The 23703-nt window shown below is 42.7% G+C and overlaps 1 protein-coding gene across 3 annotated transcripts in view; it reads left to right on the top strand.

Moving 5' to 3' along the window:
* mtcl2 (microtubule crosslinking factor 2) overlaps nucleotides 1-23126 on the top strand; it is an 83669-nt gene extending 60543 nt beyond the window's left edge. The window contains exons 8-24 of one of the 3 annotated variants that reach the window (XM_020089521.2): nucleotides 1-571; nucleotides 692-992; nucleotides 2318-2539; nucleotides 4996-5133; nucleotides 8376-8495; nucleotides 9222-9452; nucleotides 9709-9825; nucleotides 9922-10089; nucleotides 13823-13975; nucleotides 14243-14359; nucleotides 17119-17183; nucleotides 17336-17483; nucleotides 17684-18280; nucleotides 18692-18959; nucleotides 19090-19308; nucleotides 19869-20275; nucleotides 21080-23126. In XM_020089521.2, the coding sequence (XP_019945080.2) occupies nucleotides 1-571; nucleotides 692-992; nucleotides 2318-2539; nucleotides 4996-5133; nucleotides 8376-8495; nucleotides 9222-9452; nucleotides 9709-9825; nucleotides 9922-10089; nucleotides 13823-13975; nucleotides 14243-14359; nucleotides 17119-17183; nucleotides 17336-17483; nucleotides 17684-18280; nucleotides 18692-18959; nucleotides 19090-19308; nucleotides 19869-20275; nucleotides 21080-21226 (3989 nt within the window). In that variant the 3' untranslated portion in view covers nucleotides 21227-23126. The remainder of the gene's footprint in view (nucleotides 572-691; nucleotides 993-2317; nucleotides 2540-4995; nucleotides 5134-8375; nucleotides 8496-9221; nucleotides 9453-9708; nucleotides 9826-9921; nucleotides 10090-13822; nucleotides 13976-14242; nucleotides 14360-17118; nucleotides 17184-17335; nucleotides 17484-17683; nucleotides 18281-18691; nucleotides 18960-19089; nucleotides 19309-19868; nucleotides 20276-21079) is intronic. The other 2 variants (XM_069526478.1, XM_069526480.1) reach the window with 2 other exon arrangements.
* The last annotated feature ends 577 nt before the right edge of the window (nucleotides 23127-23703 follow it).

Below are 23703 nucleotides of genomic sequence, written 5' to 3' on the forward strand. Positions count from 1 at the left end.
ATGGACCTCAAGAACTCTCTGGTGTCAGCTGTGGTCTAGGTGTGGGTCTTGGTCTCTCTGGAGGAACCATGGTGCTCGGAGGAGGGGCTGCATCTGAAAACGTCATGGAGCTCCAGAGACACCTCCAGTTTGTGGAGGAGGAGGCGGAGCTGCTGAGGAGGTCTTTGATCGAGATGGAGGAACAGAACAAGCTCCTGATGAACGAGATCAACCGCTACAAATCCGAACTCCCGCCGCTGATGTCCACGCTGTCGTCTAACTCGCTGACGTCGCTGGCGGACGGGCTGCTCAACGACAGCCCGGTTCACACCATACAGGAAGGGGCGGTGTTCATCAGCACGGACGCCCCTGCTCAGGAGGAGGAGCTCAGTCTGGCGAGGCTTCAGATTGGAGAGTTGAGCGGGAAGGTGAAGAAGCTACAGTACGAAAACCGAGTGCTTCTCTCCAACCTGCAGCGCTGTGATCTGGCCTCCTACAATGCTCCTTCCTCCTCATCCTCCTCGTCTTCGTTACGACTGGCTCTGGAGACTGACGCAGAGGCCGGAGACTCAGCTGAGTGCCTCCCCACCAGGTAGTAACACATTTATAATGTGTCCATTTCCTTAACAATGTTGCTGGATGAAGTTGTGGTTTTACAGTGTGGGAGTCTTCAGTGAGAGTCGTTTAAGTGCTCTCTGTGTTTTCCCATCAGCCCGCCCCACCGCAAAGAGCCAGTAGGGGGCGAGAATGACGCCCTTGAGCTCAAGGAGCGGAAAAAGAAGTTCGAGGACAGCGCTGACGCGACGGCCTCGCTTCCCGGGTGCCTGGGGCAGAAGGACCACGATGCTTTGCTGGCCATGAGGGACCAGGCTCGCTTAGTTTCCACGGCGATACAGCTCCTGACCTCCCCTGAGTCCAACTGCCTCTCCTCCTCGCCATCCATCTACCACAAGGTCTGCAGCAACGATGCAGCGGAGCCGTGTGACCTCGAGAAACCTCAGCCTCACAGTCAGGTACATGTCCTCTGTTTGGTGTGCAGATTCCCCGCAATGCTATCTAATGAAACCGTTTCAGTTTCAAACACTTGTGGCCATTGAATTTAATCGTATTTTTCATGAAATCTTTTGGAAGCCCAAAGATGTGGGCCCCCTAATTAAACATTTTAGTGTATTCATTAAAAACTGCAGTAAAATCCGCTTGAACGGAACCACTGGCAATGTAAAATAATTGGGTTTTATATTTTTCAGCCTCAGTCCACTGTACCCTCGAGATGCAGACTACTCCCTGCTGACTAATGAGTTTGCAAGGAATTGTTTGTAATTATCTGTATTTCCTCTACAGTGATAGATGTCAACAATAGATTTAATGCTACATTTCATTAATGACTATACGATGACAGCAGCTGCTGCTATAATAGCTGCGAGTATTATGGGACATAGATATATGACTTTTAGATTAATTCATAAGCTCAATAAATCAACCAAATTTGTCCTTTACTTCCTTAACGTTTCTCTGCAGAAAGAACTGGACGTGTCATTCTTTTGGTTTTATCTGATCATTATTAGTATCAGATCAACTACTTGTGCTCTCAGTATAATAAAGTATAATATGAGTATCTGTCCTTGCTGCACCAGAATAAATTGTTTAGATTATCTGTCAGTGCTGAATAACAGATCCCCAAAGTCTTCTAAAGAATGAGTGAGTCCAAAGCTATTTTCAGCCATGAGCTCCAGAGGATGTCCTCACTATTGGGTGCAGAGGTTTACATATGAGCAACACATCTGGAGATTTTCTGGTCAGATGCGTTCAAAGCAACTGAAAATCTCCAGTGTTCAGGGGAGGGGGGGGGTGCAGCATTCAAGAGGAAGGACAATACATATAAATTAGGCTGCAGAAAGCACTTGTTTTTGTTTATAACACATCAACACTAGCGTTCGCCCTTATCACCTGAGATATTTCTATTCTTTTTTTGCAGTGAATCCTCCAGATAATCTCCTGCTATTTTCTCACACTGGCTCTCTCAGACGTTATTCATAGAATTTATGAGGGTCTGGAAGTAGAATCTCCAGAGAATGTCCACAGCAACTGACTCAGACATTTGCGTTCTCACATGCAGCTCCTTTGGTTCATTTCAGGAGATTATCCATAGTTCAGTCCATGAAAATATTCACTTAATTTCAACAAAAGCATGGTTGATCTTTTCTTTTTTTTTATTTGTTCAAAACCAAAGAGCAAACTGCATCTTCAGCAACAACATTTATCGTCCGACAGCATTCCCTCATTGAGCCAATAATGACTGTGGCTGTTTGATCATTTCTGTCTTATCTTCGTTCACCAGATTTCTGAGCTGTCTGACCTGGCGGACCGGCCTCTGGTTGGCGCTCTGACCAGCAGGCTCCAGGCTCTGCACAACCAGCTACAAGCCTTTGTGGAGCGGGTCGACAGCCTGGGTAAACCCTCAGCAAGTGGGCGGGACCCTCAGGTGGAAGGAGCCCCTCCCCTGGCCTCCCTCGTTTGCTCTGGGGATGACCTGGATAGAATTAATACTCCTGAGGAGAAGGTAAAAAGACAAGACATCACACTCCTCTTCTTCACTCCTTCACACCTCTTTCATTTACCGTCAGTCTTTTTTTAAGCTTTTTATTTTGTTGAGCTCTATTTTCTGTTTTCACTAGTTTCTTTTGCTATTCTATAGATTTGTGTTTGGTCCACTAACCATTACTTTGGCTGACTAACACTCCCAGTGCCATTTAAACATGCTGCTTTAGCTTCTTCTCACAGTGAAGAGTGGATTCACACAGCACGCTCAAATCTGTTGCACCGCCACCAATGCCCTGAAGTAACAGACAAAAAACCACAAGATTAAATGAGGTGAAGTGAGATGATCAGGCATCGTTCTGGCTGAATTCAGCTGAAATATCAATTGTTTACGATCTGTTTGTAAGAAAACAAAAGCTTTTCATCTCTCAAGTGTTTGGACCTAAGCTGTTGAAGGTTTGAGCTGCCTGTGTGAACCTCTTAACACAACACCATTCATGTCCTTTGCATGCTCTTGGAATTTCCTCCTGACTTGATATTGAGTTCTAGCTTTAGGCCTCAAATGGAGCCTGTTTGGTGCATGGACATAGTGAGGTTACTGAGAGCCCATAAAGCACCATTTATATGTATTCTCACCAGTGGATGATAAAAATCAATTCAGCACCCAGGCTGAGATGAGCAATATTGATCACAACTATTTTCAGTTGAAATCATCATATCATGACTTATCGCATTGATCTCTATTAAGATTCATTGTGCTGGATTCTGTTGCAGTAGTCACCTAACAAATAATGAACAATACACAAAGGGTGACGCTACTTTGGTTTTATTTTTTGATTAAAATCTTAGCATAAAATTGATAAAGGTAATAACTGACCTGTCCTTATTTTAAGGCTACTGTTAAAGCTAGCAATCGATTCGTCCCCACGACTCTTTTGTCAAAGCTTTGCCGTTAAAACACATGAACGCCCGTTTCCTGACAGCTGATGGAAGTCAATTTTTCCAGACAATGGACAGGGTGCACGCAGTCAGACGGGTCAGTTAGTGACAGACAGGTATACCATCCAATCATGAGAATGACATGATGGTACCGGGATGTGAAGAGGACTTTCCAACCGTACCTTTTAATCATTCCTGAATCCAGACTGGTAGAAACCCCAAAAAACCCTATGAGAATATAAAAATATTACCTTCAATAGAGTCTGAAAGCAAAAGCAAATAGTCCAAGTTTTCCATATCCATTGTTTACCTGCCAAAAATCTCAAGTGGTATTATAATTGATTCAAACTTCTGAAGGCTTCACACAAGAAAGCAAGCTTTGAGCTTAACTCTGAAATAGTTCATTGCTATGTTATAGTATCATGCTATAGTTAATTGTCAATGATTTATGAATTACTCTAAGCATCTACTGTATTTGCAAGTTTATAATGGTCCACAAATAAAATGTATAATATATAATATTTGAATCTGCCAAAGCTTTAAATTTACAGGACTGGCTTATTTTTCTACAGTACTTAAAGATCCAGGACTTTTTTGTTAAAAAAAGTAGAATGAATAAACCAAATTTGATATTTTTGGTATTTTGTGTTTTGACTTTACAACAAGTGAAACTTTTTTCATATTAAATCTGTGTTTCCTATTCTGATCCAATCTAATTTACCTGTTTGGAGAAAGCTGTGATTATACATAGTTTTGACTGAGTAAATTACAAAGTTTAGACTCCATTAGAGGCCACTTCTGAGACCCAACACCCCTCCGATCTCTCCTCCTTCTCCTTCCTCTCCCTCCTTCCCTCCTTCCCTCTGCACGGGCACCATAATCGTCGGTTTCTGCATGTCACTTTCATCTCACTTTTCCCCTCGATTTTAAACCTCCTTTATCCTACTCCCAACGCCTCCTCATCTCCACCACCTCCCTCACTGCTTCTCCTCTCTTCCTCTTATTCCCTGATTCTTCCTCCGTTGCTACTCTACTCTCCCTGGACATTTCATCTTAACCACCGTACTCCTTCTCTTGCCTTTGTTCGTCTTATCTCTCTTCCTTCCCCTCCCTCTCTCCCATCGCTGTTGCCCTCATCTCTCCCTCTTTGTTCCACTCTTCCCATCTCTCTTTTCCTCTCCTCAGCCATTCATTCTACCCTCCATCCTCCTCTTCTTTCTTTTCTCCACTCTCTCCTTCTCCTCTCTGACCAAGCTTTTCTTCCTCTACATCCTTTTCTTTGTCTTGTGAGTGCCATAAATCATGTCTGTTATGTCTTTAATTTTTAATTTTCCTGAACGTCGACACATGGATGTACACATCATCGTGGTTGTATTGTTTTTTCTTATTGTGTTTGTTTGTTTGTCTTTGTTTTCCATCATTTTCTCCATTTTCTTTGTTCCACAACTTCTCTTCCTCCCCCATCTCTCCCTCTTCCCTCTGTTTTTTGTGTTTGTGTGTTTTTTTTTTCTTCATTAACTTGCCCATGCATGCATGCAGCAGCCTGATTACAGGGGCCAATCAGAGACAGACGTTAAAGGTCAAACTGGAGAAAACAGCCAATCAGAGATTAACGAGGCACAAAAGCAGGAAATCAGCCAGCTGGAGCAGGAAGAGAAGGAGACCGATGATGAACTGGTAAGTCACATTAAAACTATCAAATCACTCTCATCGAGACACACAAGAGGGAGTTTCAGCCCCAGTCTCTCTCAGTGCTTACAGCTAACAAAAATCTGGAGGCAGAACCATGAGCCTGAAGGTTCACGTCAACATTTTTCACATACATACACACATGTATACATACACAAGACAGACATTGACAATATGGATTTGGCTGGTCACAGTCTAGAATGAGGAAGTAACTAAGGAAAGTAACTAAGTAAAGGTTGAGGAATATTTTACAATATCAGGTGGCTGTGGCTGAGGGGTAGAGCGGTCGGTCTCCAACCACAAGGTCGGCAGATCGTTCCCAGTCTTCCCAATCTGCATGCCGAGATGTCTGTGGGCAAGATACGGAACTGCAAAATGTTTTACTGTAAACTGGTCATCAAGACTAGAAAAGCTCTATAAATACAGACCATTGAGACCATTTACATAAACAATTGGTCAAATTAATACTATTAACCAACATTCTTGAGACTGAGTTACCTGAAGGGTGGAGAATAATATGAAGCACAACTTGTTTGGTATAATATCTCAGAATATTAACTATTAACGTAACCAGCGTGCTGTTGTTGTGTAAAACGTGTCTCCAGCAGACTCACTTTTCTACTTGGAGAAGCGGTTGTATGTCTTTCTCAATTGGCCTTTTGCTCCTGCATGAAAACTAATGGGCGTTGTTTTCTTAACATCCCCTCACATGGTCCACTGTGACACTGCAGCATTTCTGCTCTGATCGCTCTGTGTGTGTCTCTTCACATGTGCATATGTAGCAGACAATACAGATTCAAAAGGGAATTATAAATTAAGACCACAACAAGGCTTATAAAAGTAACTAGCTGAACTTCAATGAACAGTCAGCTATTTGGCCAACAGCTTGTCGCTGTTATAAAGCCCTGGACATGTGGCGTAAAGTCTCAGAGCGGTCATGCTAAATTTAGAATTACCATGCAGGAAACTCATTGGCTGCCTTGGGGCGACCGGGTGCTAGTGGACATCGTGTTGGCTACCACTGCTCCAACCATATAGGTTAGTCTTAGTGATGTTGGACATCTCAACTCTGCATCCAGACAAAAATACCATAACTCAAGGTCCATTTACCAGCTTTTTCAAAGTTTTCAACTTTATCAGTCATCATGTGACTTAGGCACAGATCATCAGTCATAGGTCCTAAATCCTGTCTCATTAGCTGTGTCCCAATTCAGGGGCCACGCAGTGTACCCAGCACACAAAGGAGGCAGCCTTCATGGGCCAAAGGAAGGAAATGAGACGGTCTGGTCTAGAGAGGATTTCTGTGATCTGTGTCACCAGCTCATCTTGTCCTTATTGCTGTTGCCTAGCAACAGAGCTGCAGTTGGACCCGATGAGAAACTTTTAATGCCCCTTGTTTTTGTAACATGTGCCTCGTTAGCTGTTCAGTTGAGTGATACTCAGCGTTGGACATCTTGTCACTTGCAAGTTTGTCATTGAAGTGCACTGAATCCTGGGATAGGTTGGTCCACCCATTGGGGCCTTTGTGTCTCGGGGATAGAAGGATGCACTTGTTAGGTGCATTTGAAGGAGCCTTCAAAATGGGACAGCCTATTCGGGCTGCTCTGACGCAATTGGTCCTTAAATGCATCCTCTGAAGGTTACAGACCCTGAATGGAGATACTGCTATAGTCTCTCTCCTGGTTTTAATGGCAGCCTCCATAGACATGACCACCTTGATGTAAATATGAAGTATTTCAATATAAGACCCATTCTAGGGTAAAGAAAACAACAATTTATCTAAGAACTGTTGATGCAACACACTAGTGAAAACATCACAAGAATTATTTTACATTCAATTTCAGCCAATAGATCCCTTTCACCTAAATCTTACACACTGGACCTTTAACAAAGTACTGATACAAACTCTAATTATAACTCTGAAAACAGGCCTCTTATATCCATCACATCACTTGTTCTGAAGCAAACACACATCTGGCAGCCTTGCAAAGGTCAATAAGGGCTCACTTACACACACATTTGTACACAAGAAACACAATCTGTAGCTTGCCGTCAGGGATGTGGTACAGCTGTAGCAAACTCAGCAACACAGTTGCTGTTAACTAACAAAACAGTGACTTCATTGTCAGCTGTGGGACTGACAGGAAGAAGAGATCTTTGTTTGGTTGACATTTTACTGGTGTGTCTCCATGGTAACCAGGGCTTTGTGTGTCTACATCTTTATCCACAAATGAGAGGGTGAATGGGAGGTGACGAAAATAGAATGTGGGAGAGATAACAAGTAGTTTGATATTATTGATGCAGGTAGTTGTCTGTAGCAGAGCAGTGACACAGGAGACACCAGTGTATACACGAACTCACTGTTCATCGTACTGCTAAATATACGCTGCAATACTCAGTGGTAGAGTTGTTATTGTAGGAGCTAGAGTCTACACAGCAGCAATCAGGGATGATTTTCGTCTGATCAAATATTAAAACATAATGTACAGAAAAAAAATTGCACTTGAAGAAACATCAGCTTGATAAGAACTACCTACAATGACAGAAACAATTGCTGAGAAATATTTATCTCAGGTTACTATCACTTTTCATTGTGGCCCATACCCCATCCACTAACATGGAGGAGGCAGCCAACTACCAGGGGGCAATGGAGTTATTGGAGTGTGTTCAAAATCTCTAGTTGCTCAGTATCCATGGGCAGCCTCCATGTTATTCACATTCACTTTGGAACAGAGGTGGGAGTAGTGTGGAAGCTGTGTGCAGCCGGGGTGGAGGTTAGAGAGGCTGAGCCCAGTGGAGAGTGAAAGTGGACATTAATGGTGCGGTGGTTCGTCGATGGATCGCACTCACTCAGCAGCCAAATGAGGCATGGCAGAGTGCGTGAGACCAGGTTTGTGGGAGCGGACGTACAGTAGTGAGGTGTGATGTAAAGTGTGTTGTAGCACAAAACTGTCATGTTATTTGCTTCTTGCACTTGACTGTTTTCCTTTTTTCATTTCTTTCTAACTCTCTCAGCCCTCGCTATTTCACCTCCCATTACTGCTTCCATTCTTTTTCTCATTCATCTCTCGCCTATTTACTTCTCGGCCTCCTTCTTTGTTTTCTTCCTACCCACACATGTTTCCTTATGTACTGCTCTCTCACTTTTCTAGCATTCTTTCCCCTCCTCCTTATCCCCCCTTACACACACATACTTACACATTACCTCATGTTCCTTATTTCTCCTCCAGCCCTCCGAGTCCAGTGACCTCCAGGCCCTGTCTGAAGCAGAGGAGTCCGCTGAGGGAGCTCAGGAGGAGCTAGAGAAGGAGAAACCGACTCAGATAGAAACTGTTCTCAAATTCACACAGGTTTGTGTTCAGCATCAAGAACTCGAGACACACACATGGATAAACTAAACTTTAAAATGATCTCCAACTCACACGTAAGCCTCTTTTCCACTGGTCAAAAAACCCACTAACACATGGCTTTTGTCTGCGATGGGAACAGAGACAATTAGCATTCTCTCCCAGGTCAAATGACTTTGCAGTAGACACAGCATTTAATCAGCTCTGATCGACAGTGTTGGAAGCGGGACATCACAGTGAACCCGCAAATTTGGCAGACATCAAGAGTGCCTCTGTTTTCAGCACATTTGTGAGATTGAAAATGACGCACCAGGGCGGAAAACAGAATGGCAAGCTGCTCTACTGGCAATCGGAAAGGAGCCAATTGCCTTTTCTTGCAGGTTCACAAGGTTTAGCATTGTACAGACGTTAATTTTAGTGTAAAAGAGGTATACAATCACTTTATACAGAAGTGCACAGAAGAATTCACATTGAAATACAAAAATAATTTAGTTTAGTGAGGGAATGGGCTCCTGGGAGGTTATTTATTTAACTTTCCTTCTTTCATGAACATAAGTTTAAATCCTGAGACAATCAATTGTCCATTAAACATGGGTAATTAAGATTGCACACACTAAACCTCCTGTTTGATAGATTTGTGATTGATTTGCATTAGAGGTGAAGAGACATTCAACAAATGAACCCTTTCGGCTCATGGCCTCGCTGATTGTTCGTTTCTCCCTCTCTCAGCTCCAGGAGGAGCACCAGAAGGCTCTGCTCCGTCGGGACTTCCAGCTGCAGAGTTTGGGTCTCCAGGCTCGGCTGCAGCAGAAGCTATGGAGCCAGGAGAGGACGCTGCTGGTCCAGGAGTCTCAGCATCTCAAACAGGCCCTGCTACTGCTCAGCCTCAAACTACGCTGCTTCCTCAAACAGTGGCGGCTGGGCTGCAAGAAGGACACAGAATGGAAAGACATCTTGGAGGTATGAGGGAATGGACAGGACAGTGGCATCTGGCTTTACTTATTTATAGTTGACAAATGGTCATATGTTCTAATGGTTTAAATTCTCACACAGGCCACAGTTGTCTCTGGTAAAAGTGATTTAATTTAAATGTAAATGGGAAAAATGTACATGATGTATTAAAACAATTGTTGTCCATGCATACAAAACACTGTTATATGTAAATGTTAAAGGTGAAGGATTGACAGGTGATCCTGCTCTTTGATTGGTTGTTTAGATGAACAGCCTGAAAGATCTCTACCTGCTGTTGGAGGAGGACAACCTCACAAGTCCCGCCCACCAGACTGACAAAAGATCTGCTGCTGACGAACATCCTCTCAGCCCAACTATCAAGGTAGGCAGAGTGACACACACACACACACACACACACACACACACACACACACATACTCACACACTCTCACATGCATTTCCTGTTGTTTACCTGTAGTCAAGTGCCGTGAGCAGTACTTTGGCAGACCTGAGGGTGGCGTTGCAGGATCTGAGTGGTGAGCTGCGACAGGAGATGCAAGGCTCCCAGGAACTCACCCAGCAGTTCGCAAAGGCCAAGGCATCATGGGAAGTGGAGAGGACAGAACTGCAGAGCCTCATCACACAGGTAGTGGAGAGGAAGATTTGGTGGAGCTGCTTTCCTGTTGTTTCTGTAATGTTAACCCCGGGCTGTGGTTGCTAGACCCATGGCCAACAAGTACAATAATACAAAATATATTTTAACTTATCAACCTTTATTGCCTGAAATATATTTATTGTTAGGTTATTATTTTGTTAAACACACTTTAAGCCTGATGTCGGTGAACAATGATTCGTTAGATGCTCTCTGCATGTGGTGACAGGTCTTTTTTCTTTCCTTGAACTGACTTGGTGCTTGTACCTGTGAAAGGTGATGTGGACGGCATCACGTTTTCAAGGCAGCCCTATGCATGAAAATTAGTTTTAAAATAAATGAATCCAGTGGAATTATGCTTGCATGTAATTTGAGAGTTAATGCTTCACATTTTGGGCAACAGACTGAAGAAGAAGCTGCTCTGAAGTGGCCAGTGTTCATTTTGACAAGTACTTTTTTAAAAATGATGACCCCCATTTGCTCAATTTGTACATCTCAGTCTGTCAAGTGAGTTATTTGTACATCCAACCATTTCATCCTCTGTCTGTCTTTCCATCTGTCTTGTCTACAGGCGTTGCGTAATGGTTTTAATGCTCTCTCCTCTTCTCTTCCCTCACTGTCTCTCTGTCTCTCTCATAACAGCAGCAAAGTGCTAATTAATGGCCTCTGAGATAGAACACAGCCCATTTGTTACCGCCTGGTAATTGAGATATAAAAGAAAGAGAGAGAAAAAGGATGAGATAGAGGCCTGGTAAAATCTGGCAATTACATTTTTTTTCATGTCTTCTTATCTCATGTCTCTGAGCACATATTCTTCCTCTATCTAGCATCATATGACAAATGAATATCAACAATGTCTTTTAGATGATGTAACCTTTTCATAAAGTTTAAAATCTGTGCAGATGAACCTTGTTCTCAGGAGCATATGGACAGATAGGAAATGAAAAGGTCAAAACTTTGTCCTCAAAATAAACAGCACAAGCAGCATTAACACAGTTTGTATTTATTATTCTTTTTGTCTAGGTTATGAATGTAAACCTGTAAAACCACATGGATACAATGCAACTACAAAGCCATGGAGCCCATAAGCCTTATTCCAAACTATAAGAAGAAGAAGAATTCACACACAAATATCAAACACAGCTCAACAATCATCAACAATACCAGAAAATTGACCACAATGCCTTGCAGCACCGACATGTGGTCATAGTACAACAAAAAACAATAAAGTACAATAAGTCAAAACACAAGACTACACACACACACACACACACAGACGGAGTCATTAATCATTATAATAAGAGAGATTCTGGCGTGAGATCATTTATCTTCTGATTGGTTTGGCAGTTCACTCAACAGCCAATAGGAGATGAGCAGCATTACAAACATAAAACACCCCCCTTTTCCTAAATGTGATTTGGCTGCAGGTTTCTATGAGAATACATTTACAGTCACACCATTGTAATCAAAGATGGAATGGCCAGGCTGTGATTCACTTTGGCCAAAGCCAATTCATCATGTAGAGCTGTGTCAGCACGCTGGACGACCAACACGAACAAATATGAGATTTATGTTTTATTTTATTTGAGTGTATTACACTTCTTTACTAATTTCATCAAACTCAAACTCACACATCTCTGCAACACTTAAATTCCATTATTCTCTTTACTTGGCCTACCCAAGTGTGTGTGTGTGTGTGTGTGTGTGTGTGTGTGTGTGTGTGTGTGTGTGTGTGTGTGTGTGTGTGTGTGTGTGTGTGTGTGTTACCCTGGCCTAGATGCCACAGCTGGAACCAATCTCTCCTCTGCCAACAATGCACACTGTAAAATGTGCCATCAGTTTACCCTAGTGGTATGTGTGTGTGTGTGTGTGTGTGTGTGTGTGTGTGTGTGTGTGTGTGTGTGTGTGTGTGTAGACATTGCCTAACCAGACAACCACATCAGTGCCAAAGCGTTCCTGGCAGTGCAGCGATTCCTCCAGCTGCTACTTTGCTGAACAGGTCAGCTCCGTTTCAAACAGTGTCCTACCTGTCAAACAGCTCGACAGGAAATTATCTTCGCCGTTCAGCCTGATAAACAAATACGGTCACTGAAGAAGAAACAATATCCAGATCCCTGAAAGTATGCAGGAGAGCACTGGCTCCCCCTGTAATCAGTCATTGATATTGTGAGTGTCAGACATGTTACGAACACCTGCCGTCTCTGTGATGATACAGAGCAAGCAGCTGGAGGCTCCAGGATGAAGTTTAACAGGCAACTGAGGCATCAGAGTGTAAATCAAATGAATGTGCAACTCAATATTCCCTCACTGGTAATAATACACTTTCTGCACTGTTTTCCCAAATTTACCAGTGTCACTTTCCAGAAAACGACTTGTTGAAGTTTTTTCTGATCTGCCACAGAGTAATGATATCTTAGATTATATCAAGGTATCCATGGCAACTTTACAGGGTTCGGAAGTGGAGTTATGTGGTTGCTGTTTGGCCTGGATTAGCAGCTAATGGCTGGTTTAGGTTACACATAACATATTGATGTATAAGCAGTTGCTACTGCAGACAAACATTTCATCAAGACCTGATTTTGTATTGTATGTATTTTTTTCATAAGAAACATCATTTACTAAGCAGGACCTGAAGTCTCCTGATGATTCCAGGAAAACCAGATAGATGTAATTGAACTTGCAAAATGGCGAGTAGTGAGTCGTGAACCAGACGTCTCTCATCCACCAATAAACACCGCTCAGCCAATAAAATCGCTTGCCTCTTAACGCCTCAGCAATAAACCTCATTAAAACGTGGGGCTCATTAAGCCACGTTTATCATTAACCAGAAACACTCTGTTGCCATAGGAGACAAGGGCCGGGCTAAGTGTGCGTTTGTCGGGCTGTGATTGGCTGCCACAGGTCCATTAGTGCCTTCTATGAATTTCAGTGCCCACAGAGCCAGACTGAGAGAGGCAGACAGAGGATTGATGGGTCTGGGGTGTGGTGTGTGTATGTGCCTGTGTGCGCTTGTTTGTCAAATTGATGGTCCCTGCAGTGCCGGCTGTGTGTGAACTATGAGCCTCAGACAGAGGAAAAGTGAAAGCAGAGCTGCTCATAAAAATTTCAAGCAATCCCACCTAGAAGCTTTGTGACAAGAGGCCAGATTTATGGAGAGTGAGAAAAGGGGCGAGAGAGCCTGAAATAGAGGGTGAGAACACTGCAGAGAGAGAGAGTGTGAAGGATGGGCAGAGATAGGAGAGGAAGGATCTTTAGAGAAAAAGAGAGATTAAAAAGTGATACATGTTATAATACACTGCAGCAAAGACAAAAGCAGCAGGCAAATGAGGACATGATAAAGAGAGCAAGAGAGATCTGGAGAAAGGGGCTTTGAGCGGTGTGTCATATTTACAAAGACTCAAGCAGAGGAGTAGAATTATATTCCTATAAATTCAAATTATATCGTGCTCATTATTGACATTGCTTTATTGCCCAGCCCTAACGCTCTCATCAGGAGTTATGTTTATATGTTTTCAAATTCAAATCTAATTTGTATTAACTCAAAATGTTTGTTATTTTTCTTGCACTACACAAGTTTGATTGGTATATTACAAGTTGTAGTATAAAGTGGCTTGTTTTCATTTTGTAACTTATATTTTTACTCAAAATGATTTGGATTTGGAGTCAGTGTGCAGGAATTACTGTTATGTGGATAATGACCGTGATCTCTCTGTCTTCCCTCTTCTAGCTTGAGACCAAAGCAGGTAAATCCACAGCTGCTCTGTCCTCCAGTGATTCAATGGATCCTCCAGACCTGAAGGTGGCACTGAAGAGGGAGCGTGAAGAACACCAGCACCTGCTGGCTGAGTCCTATGCAGCTGTGATGGATCTAACTAAACAGGTGAATGCCGTGGATGTGCACCAAGCTGCCAAAAGCAGTGACTTTTTTATATGCAGCATTGGAAAGGTTTGGATATTTAATTTACAGTCTACTGACTCTGCAGCAACTTGTTTATTAATTTGCTCAATTTCAAGTTATAAAGCAAAAAATAAAGTTTATTTTATCATCATCATTTTGTGGTGTGCATCTGCATCCATCTTTTCTCTTCCACCTCTGGTGTTGACCTCCTCCCCCTCCTCTTGTCTCTCCCTGCTGTGGACCAATCAGCTTCAGATCGGAGAGAGGAACTGGGGCAGAGAGAAGCTGGAGCTGCTGGAGAGGTTCAGCCAGGAGAGAGCTCAGTGGGAGCAGAGACTGAGGGAGGCCACTGCTCAGCAGGGGAAGGTACGAGTGTGTGTGTGTGTGTGTGTGTGTGTGTGCATGCGTGTTGCTTGATGGATGCAACCTGAGAGGGTGTATGTATGAGATAAGGAGCTCTATCAATTCAGTGGATCAGATATGCATCACCTTCACTTCAACCAGCAGATTTACTCTCAGCTGATGATTTCACAGGTTTCTCTGAAATGTAATAAAAAGTTATATATTGTCAAGGTTAGAGATTCAAAGCTTTTTCATAATGAGTTCAGACTGACATCAGCAGAGCAGTGAAAAATGCAGCTTCTTCATTCATTCATTTCAGTTTGAGAACGAAGACCCATTTTTATCGAAACATAAATCAGCATCATCCAGTGAAGCACAAATACTTTATATGCATGTCTACTGGTAGATCACCATGTAACAGGAAATGTAAACACACACACACACACACCACAAGAGTAACAAACCTCAGTCAAATAAAAAAGACTGTTCTGTTTTTACAGTTGAATTATATAATCAAATTAGAAATACTTGAATATCTACAATAAAGACTATTTATTTCAGTAGAAAACAGTTTAAGAGGGGGGTGTTAACAACTGGCACTGTAGGCTTCGTCCACTGTGAGAAAATAAATGAATTTTCAGTGCAGTTCTGTTTTTAGTCTCCACACAGCTTGAGAGCAAAACACTGAGTTTTTCAAACTTAGACAAAGTATCACATCCCATTTTCTAAATCTTTTATATACAGGGGAAGATTGTTTAGCAGAATTGCAGCTCAAGAATAGAAACAACTTACCCTTTCATTCTGAGGGAAGGACACTGAATCAACCAACCATGTTTAGTTTGGAGGTTTTATGTGGCTGCACATTTCTGTGTAGTCAAGACTTCACTCAGTCAACACTGGAAAAGAGACCCAAAAGTTCATGCGAGCGGCTCCTGTGTTTTTATCTTAGGTTACTTTTGTAACAGACGTTAATGCTATAATGTGTAAGTGAGGAGAAGCCGTCCCTCTGCTTGTTTCCCCTCCGTGGTTGCACCGTTTTAATGTTACGATGAGCTCACCAGGAAAACATGGTCAGTCTGAACTGCTGATTACACACTGCTGCCTGTCACCGCCAAGCTGCTGCAACATGTCAGGGAGGAGGGATGTAGTGGGATTGCATCAGTGTTTAAAGTGCTCTTTAGTTTAGGGTGGTTTCCATAAACACACACAAAGAAATGAAGAGCCAGACACTCACAGCTGGTGGGTCAGTGTGTCTCCTCTGACGTCTGTGACTGCTTCTTTTGAGGTTTTCAGTGTCTGCCGTCCCTTTTTTAACCTCTTTCCTTTGCCAATCACTCCTTCCTCTCTCCTCCGTCTCCCTGCTCTGTCTGTTGAGTGCGATCCCATCTCACTTCTTCTAAGAAGTGGCTGAGTCCTGTATCGGAAACTTGGCAGGAGCTTGTCATATTTCTATTCACTCTTGTCTCCATGTCAGTCTGTCTGTGTCATCCTCTGTCACCAATGAATCCTGTCTTGTATCTACTCCACTTACAGTAAATTAAACTGTTGGGCCTCTCAAACCCTTCCTGTAATGTTTGATTATAGTGCCCTCTCCAGGCCAGATAGTTTAAGGGTTGCTTGGGGTCAGAGTCGCTATTCTGATGTTTATTTATCATTTTTTAAGGCTATCCAGTAGAATCAAGTAGAAATGGGATGTTTTTGTTTGGTTAACCAGCAGATGGTGATAAATTATAGCAGACACTGTTTCAGAGATGGTAATAAAAATACAGGTATTCATGGTGTAGAAGCGTAATGCAGTATATTCAGATGAGTTTTAATATTGTGCCATCCACGTATACAGTGGGGTCCAAAACAACATTCAGTTTCAATTGACATTTGGACCCAAATGTCTATAAATAAAAGTCAGACATATATAATTGTATTCTCACAGTTTTGATAATGTATAATATAATAACAGTATTATCATTGTAAAGGGGTGACTTCATGGCAGAACTGCTTTTTTGAACAAAACAGTTCAACTTGATTGGAAGGAATTTATGTCGTTCTTTTTCGATTTTTTTTAAATTTCCAATACAGTGTTTTTAATCAGGTTTTAAAAAATATACCTGAAAAATTGCTATATTTTGCTGTTAAATATTGTTGATATTATCCAAGTAATGATTTTGTTATCAAACATAAATTATAGGGTTTTAGTAATTATGGAGGGCAATGCTTTAATTCCCATTAACTATAGGATGTCCATTACTTCATTAAATTCTGAAATACATAATTCAGGTTTAGGTTTCATAAATGTTTACTACTAATAATAAGGAACATTGACTGAAAGAAGACAAGAACAAACCATTTGTAAGTTTTAGTGAGTTGCAGTTGAAAATGAAAGTTAATCATTGTGTTTCTGCTCAACTGAGCACATTATCTACAGAGTTCTGTCCTTTGCCCTCCTTCTTAACTCGCTCATTCTTTCTTTTTTCTCTGAGAGGAAGTGGCCTCAGTGTGTCAGATCACCCCTCAAGTGTGAAACCGACTCAGCATCACCATGTGTGTGTGTGTGCGCGCACCACAGATAAATTAGAGATTCTCCACTTCCTCCTGTCAGAAAAGCGCTCCAGAGGAAATAGATTGCACAGACAGGAATGTGGTGTTGAAATTGTAGAAATGAAAAATGCGACAGGAGCTGTTTGTGCAGATGGAGCAGCTCGTTTTAATGCTAATAAGCTATAAAAGGTAGATTCAGGGATTTTTGGTTTTATCTGACAATCTGGTCCTTCTTCTGTCGCCCACAGTCAAAGTCATCAGGTGGTGACTCCTCTGCAGACGTGGTCATTGCCAACGGAACAGGATCGCTGAGGTAACAGTTGAAAAGCATCACCTTAAGTGTATTTAGTTTAAAGTTAATACTTGAATGGAAAGTTTTGAACATTTATTTTCAAAGTTAATCAAAGTTATTTGATTGGCAACATGTTTTCTCATCGATCCTCTCATTGTGGTTTAAATGAAAAGGACTAAATCCACATCTGAGCTGGACGGACCAGAAGTCAATGGAGCAGCCAACCGAGAGGAGAAAACCCAGTTTCATGCTCCGCATCTTTTGATTGGCCCAGAGCTAGGTGACCTCCCCAGGAAGAACTGGACCTACTTGACCAATGAGGTTATACACATTGCTTTACATTTACTGGTTTAAAATGTATGTGATAAGTTTATGATTGCACTTAACTGTCATCTGTCTTGCTGTATAATATAATTGATTGTTGAGGAACTAGTGAGACACAAGCTGGATTTATTTCTAGATGGTGTTAATGAGGATGGTAGAAACATTCTTAGTAATTATCTTGTTTTCTCACGTATTAGACTCCAGAAGTCGGGGACACCTGTAAAACCTGGGATGGTCCCAGCGGCTCCTGCAGCAGTCTGGTTGGATCAGAGCTGGATCTGGAGTGCGTCCAGAGAAGCTACACTGCTCCAGACCGCACCGGCATCCGGATCTACTACAGCCCTCCTGCTGTGCGACGCATAGAGCAGCGGAGAAATAACCAGGGGCCTCAGCGGACGCAGAATGGGAGCTCGTCCCTTCAGCCGTGTGGCTGGGATGGTGTCGTACCTGCTGTGGAAACTCTTGAGGTTCAGCAACAACAGCCGTCATCCTCCTCCTTTTCATCCTCGTACGAGCAGTGGCTGAGCTCGCTGTCCAAGCAGCACAGGGAGCTGCTGGAGAGCAGGAGCGGCTGTGTCGCCGGGTCGATTCCCAGCGTCATCAACAACGGCATTGGCAGCCCTGGTCACAGTGTGGTCGATGGGATCACATCCTCTTCAGCTTTCCATGGCCTGGAAATTGGGGAGATTTCAGCTAACCTAAGTGATGACATGAAGGAGATGACCAACTGTGTCCGTCAGGCCATACGCTCCTCGTCTCTGGAGAGGAAATCCAGCAAGGAACCTGGAAGTCAGGTGTGATTTCTCCTTCCACAACTGTTGGTCTTTGATAATTTTCATGAACAAAAGAGGGCCCAGTATTTGCTCTGTTGATAATCTAGCTTTATTTAAAATAAAAAACGGATGTTTTTGCCAGTAGAACAGATGGTGTGTAATAATAATGAAATCTTAATACATGTTATTTGAATTCTTCATCCTTTCAAATAAGTCTATTTTTTAATCCAAATTCCTGAATCTTTTTACTGGAACTAATATAATGGGACTACACTCGGTGAATAAAACGATCAGGACTATCATATAACTTGTTAAGAAGATTTGTGCAGAATACAAACTACTTACAGCTTTAATCCCTGCCGGTTTCAAGTAAAATCCTTCAGAATCCTCTCTCCCCTGAGGCACTAAACTTCACATTCCTCTTTCCACCAGACGATCGGCATTTCCACCAGGTCCACGCAAACCTCTGCCCAGTACGTCAGTATTGGGCTTCAAACCGACATCCTTCCTAGCAGCAGAGGGGCGAGCTTACACTCCAAAGCCTGGTCTCCTCGACCCTCATCAACGGCTACATCCTCGTTGGTGTCAGCCAGAACCCGGCAGATATCAACATCACTAGATAAAGTTCACAGCCGCATCGAGAGGCCGTGCTGTTCGCCCAAGTACGGATCACCCAAACTACAACGCAGAGTCTCCTCTGGTAATTAGATGTTTGTTTTTTTATCAAGCCCTCATGGTATCATGGCTCCGCTTGTCTGCTACATGAATTCTCACCATGTACCATCTTTTTTTTAAAATTAATACTGAGATATCCAACTGTTGTGTCTTAGGCTCCACATCCAGGCTGGATGTGACTTCCTCCTCCAGGGACCGCAGCCTGTGGAGCCTCCAGCAGAGACCCTTGAGTGGAGGCGGAGGCTCAGCCTGGGCTCGCTCCACAACCACCAGGGACAGCCCCGTCCTCAACGGCCTCACCGATGGCCTCTCCAGCCTCTTCAGTGTGGTGGAACACTCTGGAAGCACAGAGTCGCTGTGGAGGGGAGACGGAGGTAAGATACTGATCTGACCCTTGTTTACAGTCAGTAAGAAATAGGCCAAAGTAGGGCTGGGCAAACGGATCGAAAACAAACATTTAGACGCCCCATTTATCCAGGAACATAAACATGAAACCAGCAGGTTTTTATAAAGATCAGTTCTACATGTGAGTGATTAGAGCAGAGTTGCAGAGTCGCTTGTTGACTGGTGCTGAGTCTCATGCGTGGGGGTTGGGGGGGTGGCATAAAATAATCGTGCATTCATTCATTAATCATAATCTAGGTGAAAGTTTGAAATAATCATGATTTGAAGTCATGTGTGGCATTGTAGCCACGTACTAAACCTTATTTTACCCTCCAGAGTCTGTTTGTGCAGCAGATGGAAAAAGTGCCTGTTTCATATTTTTTTTAAATATTTCTTCAAGGTTTCCCCACCATCTGATAAAGACATGCAGGACTGATTGGGGACCATTCCTCATTTATTGAATTATTTCTGTGAACACTGAGTCACACTGAAAATCACAGTTAATTGAGAACATAACAATAGCCCATTTCTGATCCCTGTTTACCATTAGGTACCAGCCAGTGTGCCAGTCCAGCACGACTGTCTCCTGCTGCAGGAAAACCCTCTGGAGGGGCAGCCTCTGGATCTGACCCCAGCTCCCAGCGTTGCGGTGGCCTGGTCCAGGAGTTCTTCAGGAATGTCTGCAGCAGCCATGACCAGGGAGGAGTCAACCTGCTTGTGGAGAAAGCGCCCCTGGGCAGTCTCAGAGGTCTGGGTGTCCATGGGGGTTTTGGCACCATCGATGAGCCCAAGCCAGAGTGCGTTTCAGCTGGGGTCGGAGTTCTCGGTAATGACAGTGTCACCCGGATAGTTAATAAGAGGTTTATGAGACAAACGACCGGGGAAGAGATGGTCAATATCATGGGAGGAGGGAAGGAAACAACGAGCAATGCCGCGGCTGCAGTTGCAGGGACAGAGGTAAGATTCTTGGTAGTTTAAATCTTAACTTTTAAAACTTTTAACTTCACGTTTGCAAATTGCAAACGTTCCTTCTTCAGAACTATTAGAAAAGTTCTGAGCAAACTTTTGAAACTAGCACTGATTAAATGAACAAATGCATCACTGTGAAACTGTTTGCAGATCAGTCACTGCATTATCTTAATAGTGAAGATTTAGTGTTCACTGTGATGGATTACACACTGTGATGGATTACACAAACTCAAGCTGCAGACTGGAAGAAAAAACTAATTGAAACCTGCAAAGACTGGACTAATCACAAGTTTTGAATAATTCTACCAACATTCACATATTTATTTTTTAAGTTACGCAGGAGCATGTTCTGACCAACCCAGTTAATATTGAGGTAACACTCTTGGCTGCAGGCAGACTGTGGTTACAGTGTTGTGAGGCAAAAGAAATTCCTTCATGTGTTCCTGTACAAAACAAACCAGCACAGAGAAACTGCACTAATCTGCCATTTACCCACAGTTCTCAGCTAATTTTCGTTTTTATTATTATTAAGCCTGCTTATATTTTTAACCCCAGTGTACCAATCAAATATCAAAGATCTAAAAAATATAAATTCCAATGAGAACAACTGGCAGAGACTGCACGGAGAAGCTATCTGCATATTTTTGGTGTAACTGGTGAAACCGGTTGCTGGTTTCATCCTCGTCATAACCTTGTTAGTCATTACACTAATTCTTAAAATACTTAAAGAAAGTTTCAAACACAGTATAAATATTTTCCACGCCTTGTTGAACAACACCCTTTCTTTCCCAGGAGGCACCCTGTGACTGCGCCGCCCAGTCGTCCTGCTTTGCCCGACCTTCCAGAGCAACAGCTCGCCATTCGCTGGGGCAGTGCAAGCACCGCCCACAAGAGTCTCCGGTGGCAACAGAGGAGAAGAAGGACGCCTGCAGCGAGTGACGCCACTTCAGCTGCCACATGCAAAGACACGCAACACACAGGAAGACACACACACAAAACAATACTGATTCTTCACAAACACTGAACACCACTGCCATAAAAACACACAACTTCACCAAATGTACATACACACCTACAACCTGCCACACAGGCACACTGCCAGACACAACATACACAGCTGCCACAGACTGCCCCACAAACCCACTGCCACACACACACACACCCATGCAGACCACACACATGTATACATACACATAACCTAGGTAACATTGGACAAGGATAACTAGGACTGAAGCGAACAGTTCAGAACAACACAAAAGTACCAGCAGGACACAAAACATAGACACACACATCATCTTACACTATTAATTCAACACAATCTACTCTCAACTGATGAGAGTCTAACACGTTAAACTATGATGTCAGGACTGGACCTACTCTCACCACCGCCCCTCCACAATGATGACGCCATGTTAGAGCAGAAGGATAGGGTGCAGTTCCAATGTGTTGCTATGGGAATATATATATATATATATATATATACATAAAACAGAAGAGGAGACATTTGTCACAGCTGAAAACATATTTTATGTCTCGTTAGCAACTCTGCAAGCATCAGTCTGAGATGTAATGTGGAGGAAATCTGATGATCCCTCTGAGAACCACGTCACGTGCACGCCTGCTGTGCTCGGGAAACGCAGTGGTACCAATTAGATTGATTAGCACAATAAAATCCCTGGGAGTGTCTTCTACAACTCGTCCTGATGATACAATTGATTCAGTTGCCTCTTGTAAGCTCGCAAAAGGAAAAACTCGGCAGCACTGTCAGACTTAGTATTCCACCATGACCAGACTTGGACTCCATTAATGGATGTCCGGACATGTCAACTTTACAAATGTGACCATAAAGCTCATCTCAGACTGGACCTCCTACTATTGTTGTTCAGTAGCAACAACAAAAATCCCTCCCGGCTCGTTTAGACAGGGACACTTTGTGGCATTGTTACCCTCCAGAGTCTGTATGTGCAGCAGGTGGAAGAAGTGCCTGTCTGGTTCATATTTTTGAGATGTTTCCTCACTGATGTCAAGATTCACCCACCATCTGACAAAGACATGTGGTGTACAGTCCTGCAGCACTGTTTGGGAACCATTCCTCATCGATTGCAATGATAACCTCAAAGCCTATCTGCAGATGTTTCCCTCTTGTACTGGTTTTTCTACATGCTACCAAAACCCAGACCAACACAACAAATGTATCCCATTCATCTCAATTCTGTGTGAAAAGCAGAGAAGATCCTGTTCGTCTCCACTGAATCATGATATTGTGACTTTTGGAATCTGTGTCACATAATGATAAAGAAATAATGATACTGACCTGCTTTATCAATACATCTCTATCCTTTGTGCTTCATAGGATCAGATGTGAGGAAACAAACACAGATTCTGAGTGTGTTTAAACTTGTGTCCACCATCAAGCAGAAAGGAGATGTTAAAGTCAATGCATTCCTTTTTTAACGGAAAACATCCACATTTGTATTTACCCGTTCTCAGCTTCCTCTTGTACCACTACATCATTCCCAGGTCCTTTACTTCGTCTTTTCTCTCTTCTCCGGCACACAACTGTCATTGTTTTTTAGTGCTACACAGATGGTGGAGCTCCTGTCTGAATATGTAACAGCATCAAAAGATGCTTAGAGCCGTGAATGTCCCACTGCATTCACACGGAGGACTGACAGTTTTAAGTAATTGTTGTACTAAATTCTTAATTTACTTATTTATCTTTTCAAACTTTAGTCAAACAAGTTGTTTTACTAAATTGAAATTGTGTCTCCATAAGTCAGTAGGGTGTCTGCACACTTATTATTTGTGTACAAAAAATACAGTAAACTAAGAGCATTTTTATAAAGGTATTTTCTCCCATCATTTTTTTTGCGATTCTTTTTCTAATCAATCTACCAATAATCAAAGTGCCTGTCAGACTGCCTGTTAGCTCACACCAAAACTGGACTCCATATGATAAAAACACAGCAGGCCTTTTTTTCTTTAAATGGGTAAGATTGTTTTTATAGCATAACTGCGCACATGTACTAAAGCTACATTTAAGCACTGCACCACAGTGGAGGAAGGACAAAATGGTTTACAGGTATAGAAGGGTATGTGAGGTTTTTGTTGTATACCAAGGGTTATTGTAATTCTGGAAGGTAAATTATTTTTGGTTCCTTAGTTTTTTATACAGATGTTTTTACGGATTATTAGCCAGTTGTTACTATTCTTTCTATTGAGTTCTCATGGTGCTACTCAGTATAAAGTCTGCTGTGGGCTCGCTGCTTTTAACAAGGCATCCACCAATCAATCCTTTCATCTATTTCAATGTGTCTCCTCCACAGTTTGTGTCGGAGCAGCAATCAAGTGTCTCTGTGCACCCTTTGATGACTCAGCAAATTAAAATAGGGCATTACCGTAACAGTGCATGTATC

Source organism: Paralichthys olivaceus, chromosome 6 (assembly GCF_024713975.1).
Source record: "Paralichthys olivaceus isolate ysfri-2021 chromosome 6, ASM2471397v2, whole genome shotgun sequence".
Classification (NCBI taxonomy): domain Eukaryota; kingdom Metazoa; phylum Chordata; class Actinopteri; order Pleuronectiformes; family Paralichthyidae; genus Paralichthys; species Paralichthys olivaceus.